At 63.7% G+C, this 5,249-nt stretch overlaps 1 long non-coding RNA gene and 1 gene segment (V, D, J or C); both read right to left on the bottom strand.

The window, feature by feature from the left end:
- Positions 1–278: 278 nt before the first annotated feature.
- Positions 279–930, bottom strand: LOC120875107. The gene is made up of 2 exons (XR_005723817.1): positions 706–930; positions 279–399 (listed from the first exon to the last, which is right to left on the bottom strand). It is a non-coding gene; the product is annotated as an uncharacterized LOC120875107 (long non-coding RNA).
- A 2,294-nt stretch (positions 931–3,224) lies between these two features.
- LOC120875670 lies at positions 3,225–4,811 on the bottom strand. The segment is given in 4 exon segments: positions 3,225–3,619; positions 3,806–4,132; positions 4,324–4,629; positions 4,793–4,811. Coding segments are annotated over 4 exon segments (1,047 nt in total).
- Positions 4,812–5,249: the final 438 nt, after the last annotated feature.

Genomic DNA, 5,249 nt, shown 5'->3' with positions numbered 1-5,249 from the left:
CAGGACCAGGAGTCAGTGATCAGGACCAGGACCCAGTGACCAGGACCAGGGCCCAGTGACCAGGACCAAGAACTTGAGTTCAGTTATTGTAGAGATCTTACTTTATACTCTGTTTGATGAAGCACAGCTCTAGTCTTTGCCTAATATTTTGGGGTCAGAATCAGCTCATGATCCATCCATGCATCTGAGACCCTCCTTCATCCATGAGGCAGGCATTTGTGTCACCGGAGCCTCTGCCCCTCTTCTTCCCCTCCCTTCATTCAGAGTCTGAAAACGTCTGCCTTTGGGATAATTTATTGCACCAGAAAGAAAGGCCTTTGTGGGTGGGCCTGTGACTTCTGACCGGGACTGATGCCTGTTATCCAGCTGAGCTCTCTGGAGGCTCCTCAAGTTTCCTTCCTGCCAACACAAGAAGGGTCAGGGCCTGGTGGGCTCCCGAGGTGGGCAGGGTCCTTGCCAATGCCCTGTCCCCAGCATGGCCTGCCTGCTGTACACTGGCTGAGTCCAGGGATGGCCACACCCAGGGAAACGGATGCCCTGCCCTGGAGGGGCACATAGGGTCTGTCCCCGGCCTGCACAAGTCCTTAGTGTCTGTGCAGGCACCATCCCCCTCTGAGGCCAGTCCCCCACTGGGGAGGGACAGTCAAGCTCTGGTGAGGCTGGGCACTCCCACCCCTCAGCCCAAGGCTCTGCCTCCTTGCCCACCTGCCCGGCTGGCTCCTGCTCAGTACTGGGGGACCTCCCGGCTGTCCGGCGTGGCCCGGATGCTCGTCACGGTCAGCGCTGTGCTGTAGAAGAGGCTCAGCAGGAAGAGGGTGAGCAGGGTGACGGTCGTGGGCCACAGGCTGTCCTCCGGGCTGTCCTCCTCGGGGCTTCCCTGTGTCAGGTCCAGCACCAGCCAGGGCTGAGGTTCTGTAAGACACAGAGGCTTTGCCAGGCCTGGGCCTGCACGGGCGGGGCCAGGCCAGCGCCCTCCCCTGCCCCAACTCTCAGGAGGGGACACTGGCAGCCAGTGCCCGGTCTCAGGACTGAGGCTGCAGAAGCCCAGGGAAGGGGCCAGGACCCTGCAGCTCTGAAGACACCCATGGGACTCCCGCCTCTGGGGTCTCAGGACACCTAAGGGAGAGACGTGGCAGGGCAGGAGGGTGGCCACGGCTCTGCTGCCCCAAGGAGAGTTAAAGGCCACGGTCTTCCGACTCCCAGCCCTGCCTGTGTCCTCAGCAAGCCCTTGCGCCTGGACCTTCTTGGCCTGGGCCCTGGGTGGGGCCAGAGAAGGCCAGCTGCGCCCACCCTCAGGGCGCTCCAGCTTGGGACATGGAGCTCGGCCTGTCACTCAGTGTGCCGGGGGCTGGGTGGACAAGGCCAAGGGGCTCTGTTGCTCTCCCAGGAAATGGCTGATAAAGCTACAAGGAACACAAGGAAGGCCCAGGTGAAAGCCCCAGCTCGGGGTCCCAGGCCTCGGCCTTGCCTGTTAAGTGGGATCTGGACCTGCTTGTCATAGTTGGCCCATCCAGTCACCCATCCAGTCACCCATCCACCTCTGCATCCGTCCACTACCTGCCCACCCACTCACCCGTCGACTCATTCACCCTCCCACCTGTCCATCCATCCATCCACCCATCCAACGTCCATACATCCAGCTCTCTGTCTATCCATTTGTCCATCTGTTCACCCATCTATCTGTCTGACCATTCACTCATCCACCCACCTGTTGGTCCATTTGTCCATCCATCCATCCTCCTGTCCACCTGTCTGTCCACCCTTGCATCCGTTATGTGTTCTCTCTGTGCTGTCTGCTGGCTCCACCCTCATCTGTTGACCCTTCCTCCTTCGTCTCTCTCTAGAAGCTCCTCCTGTGGTCAGGTCCTGGCTCTTGGCAGCGGGTCCACCTTCTCAGCGGCAGCACTTCCCCATTGCTTCACCCATTGCCCTTGGGGACTGGCCCTTGAGAGGGGGCCATGGCCAGCATTGGCAGGGGGCTCCAGCCCACCTTGGCCCTGGGAGGAGAGAGGCAGCCCGAAGGCCATGTCCCCTGGGCGGGCCCAGAAGGTGTTGGACGGGAGCAGGGGCCCAGCTGCCCCCTTGTGGGGCCCTGGAGCAGGTGTCCCAGAGCAGTCGGGCCTGCCTTCCTGGGCTCCGTCTCCCCAGGCCCCCTCCTGCCCGGAGCTCCAAGCAGAGGCTATCGAGGATCCCCGGGTGGAGGCGCTCTCTTCTGACCCTTCCCTCTGCCCTCCATACTGCCCATGGTTTGGGACACACTTGGGCTCAGGAAGGGATGGGAGACTTGAATCTGGGGGCCAAGCAGGGAGCAGGTGCTGGGCTTCCGCAGTGGGTCCCTGAGCTGTGCCCAGCTGGACACACAGGGGGCGCTGAGGCCAGGAGGGGCCTGGGGCAGTGGAGCTGGGCCTGGGGGCTTCTGGGCACTTGGGCGGGGACTCCCCTAGCCTTCGTGGAGCTGGGCCTGGGGGGCTTCTGGGCGCTTGGGTGGGGACTCCCCTAGCCTTCGTGGAGCTGGGTCTGGGCTGCCAACTTCCTGCACCTGCCGGGCTCAGGCGTGCACGTGCGCACACGCGTGTGTGTGTGTGCGTGTGAGAGAACACGTACATACATGAGAGGATGTGTGCGTGTGTGTGTGCACCCCTGAGTACACGTGCAGAGCGGTGGGGTGTGGGCTGGGGAGAGCTGTGCCCCGGGCGGGGGTGGCCCCTTTCTGTTCCGTCAGGGGCTCTCCTGTGCAGAGGGTGGCGCGGGGCCCCTGGTGTCCAGCCCTCTCTGAGCCTCTTCTCCAGTCCCTGGTGGGCAGGCTCCCCGCTCTGACTGGCTCGTGCCTGCCGGCTGCCCCTAGAGGCAGCTTCCTGAACTACAAGTGACCGAGTCACCCCTTCCCCACCGCGGGGACTTTCGTGGGGCCCCGGCTCCCAGTACCCACCAGGCTGTGTCTGCTTCGCACGGTCAGCCCTAGCTCAGCCCTCACTGCTGTGCTCACACCCATGTGCACACACACACACACACACACGTGCACAGCCGTGAAGGCATGTCCAGCGCCAGGCTGAGGGGACACCGAGGCCTGGAGAGGGTTGGCGCTGTGGCTTTCCTCGTGGGACCTGCCCCCTCCCAGTGTGTGCAGACCCCGAGGAGGAGCATGGACAGACAGGCGGCTGCAGGGAAGCGCGGAGCTGCTTCAGGCGAGCATGGAGTTTATTCAAGGGCTGGGGGTGGGGCACTCAGTAGCAGACCCCATCCACCTCTGACATGACCACGGACACGTTCACGTGGGTGGGTTTACCCGCCAGGCGGTCGATGGTCTTCTGGGTGAAGGCCAGGGGCAGGGCCTCGTGGCCCACCATGCAGGAGAAGGTGTCCCCCTGCTTCCAGACCTCGGCGTCCACGCGTAGCACGCTGGTCACGGCGAAGGTGGCGACGCTCTGGCCAGGCTCGGGCAGGGGGCCCCAGGTCAGATACTTCTCGCGGGGCAGCTCTTGATTGCCCTGCAGCCAGCGCACCAGCACGTCCCTGGGGCTGAATCCCCGCACCAGGCACGTCAGCGTCACCAGCTCGTTGAGGGCCAGCTCCTCCGACGGCGGCGGCAGCAGGTGGACCTGAGGCCGGAACGTGTTCACTGCAGGGCAGAGAGTGGGTCAGGGGTTGGGGTCGTACAGTGAGGAGAGCGCCCCTGTGCCCTGGGCCCCCGTGCCTCAGTCTACCTCTGTGAGGGGTGGGCAGGGCTGGAGAGGGAGGGGCAGGCTTGGGGGGGGGTGCCTTGTGTGTGGAGTGCCCAGCCGCCCACGTGGTGGTCCAGGCCCACCTGTGTTTTTCTTGATGGTGGTGGTCAGTGGGCCCTTGGCGTCGGGGTGGGTGGCAGAGCAGGAGAAAGTCTGTCCGCTGTTCCAGGGGTCGGCGCAGCCCGGCAGGACGCTGGACACGCTGTAGCAGCCACAGGAGTCACGCTTGGGCGACCCCTTGATGGCGGTTTTCCCACCTGTCGGGTTCCAGGTGAAGCTGGCACCCTCGGCGCTTTTCAGGCCACTCAGTGTGCACGTGAGGCTGGCGTTGGAGCCCAGGAGCAGATCCTCGAGGGCTGGTGGCTGCAGGGACAGGCTGGGCTCGCAGTTTGGTGGGGGACACGGACAAACTGAAAGAGAGGCAGGTCAGGTCAGTGAGCCCTCTGCCCGCCTCCCCTGGCCTCCAGCACCAGCCCGGGCCCCTCATGGCAACCCCACTGGGGGCTCAAAACCCTCTTGTCTGAGTAGAGCGCCCACAGGAAAATGGTCCACATTGGGTTGGGGTGGGAGGACGGGGCCTCACCCCAGCCTGCCATCTGACCTGTACATTTGCAGGGCACGTCCACGGTCTTGCTGGCTTTGGAGAGGTGCTGCACTTGGCAGGTCACAAACTTGTCTTCTGGGCACAGGCTGGCCGGCAATGTCAGCTGGCTGCTCATGGTGTACAGGTTCCCGGCCAGCACGGCGGGGAAGCTCCTGACAGACACGTTGTCGCCACTCTGGTTCCAGGTCACGCTCAGGGGTGCCGATGGGAAGAAGCCCTGGACCAGGCAGCCGATGACCACCTGCCCGGCTGGGTTGTTGTTCCCAAGGCTCAGTGGGAAGATGCTGGGGCTGGCTTCACTCACTGAAACACAGGGCTCACTGTGAGACAGCAGCCCTCTGCTGACCAGACCCCTGACAGCCCCACAGACAAAGGGTGATGCCCACCTTTCCTTTACACAGAGAGGGAGTGACTGGCCAAGGTCACATAGCTTGTATGAGGTGCCCCTGGAGTCAGCAGTGCCCACCTGAGTCCAGGTGAGCCATTTCCGGGCATGCCCCTCAGGGCTCTGAGCATGGGGACCACACACGCTCTTCAGACGGGGCCTTGGGTCAGGCCACTCCCGGGTGGGGGTCCTGGCTGACACAGGGCTCTCTCACTGACCAGCTGAGGCTGTGGGCTCTGTAGGAGCCTCAGCAGCCCTCTGTGTGGTGGGCCCAGCTTGCCCTCCCCCAGGGTGTGGGGGATCGTGAGAAGTAGAGAGCGGGCTAAGCAGAGACAGCAGCCTGGGCTCGAAGCTGAGTCTGTGGGGGCTTAGGTGGCTGTCCTGGGGCCCCGGCGGGGAGGGGGAGACTGCCTTCTGTGTCCTGCTCCCACTCCCTGGGTAGTGTCTCAGTCACTCTACCCCCCCACCCCCGCCCCAACGAATCCCCTGACTCGTTCTCCTAAACCAGCAGTTGGCTTCCGTGGACTTCGAGGGTTTT

This window comes from Oryx dammah, unplaced genomic scaffold, assembly GCF_014754425.2.
Source record: "Oryx dammah isolate SB20612 unplaced genomic scaffold, SCBI_Odam_1.1 HiC_scaffold_16, whole genome shotgun sequence".
Taxonomy (NCBI): Eukaryota; Metazoa; Chordata; class Mammalia; order Artiodactyla; family Bovidae; genus Oryx; species Oryx dammah.
This window is presented reverse-complemented; position numbering and strand designations above follow the sequence as displayed.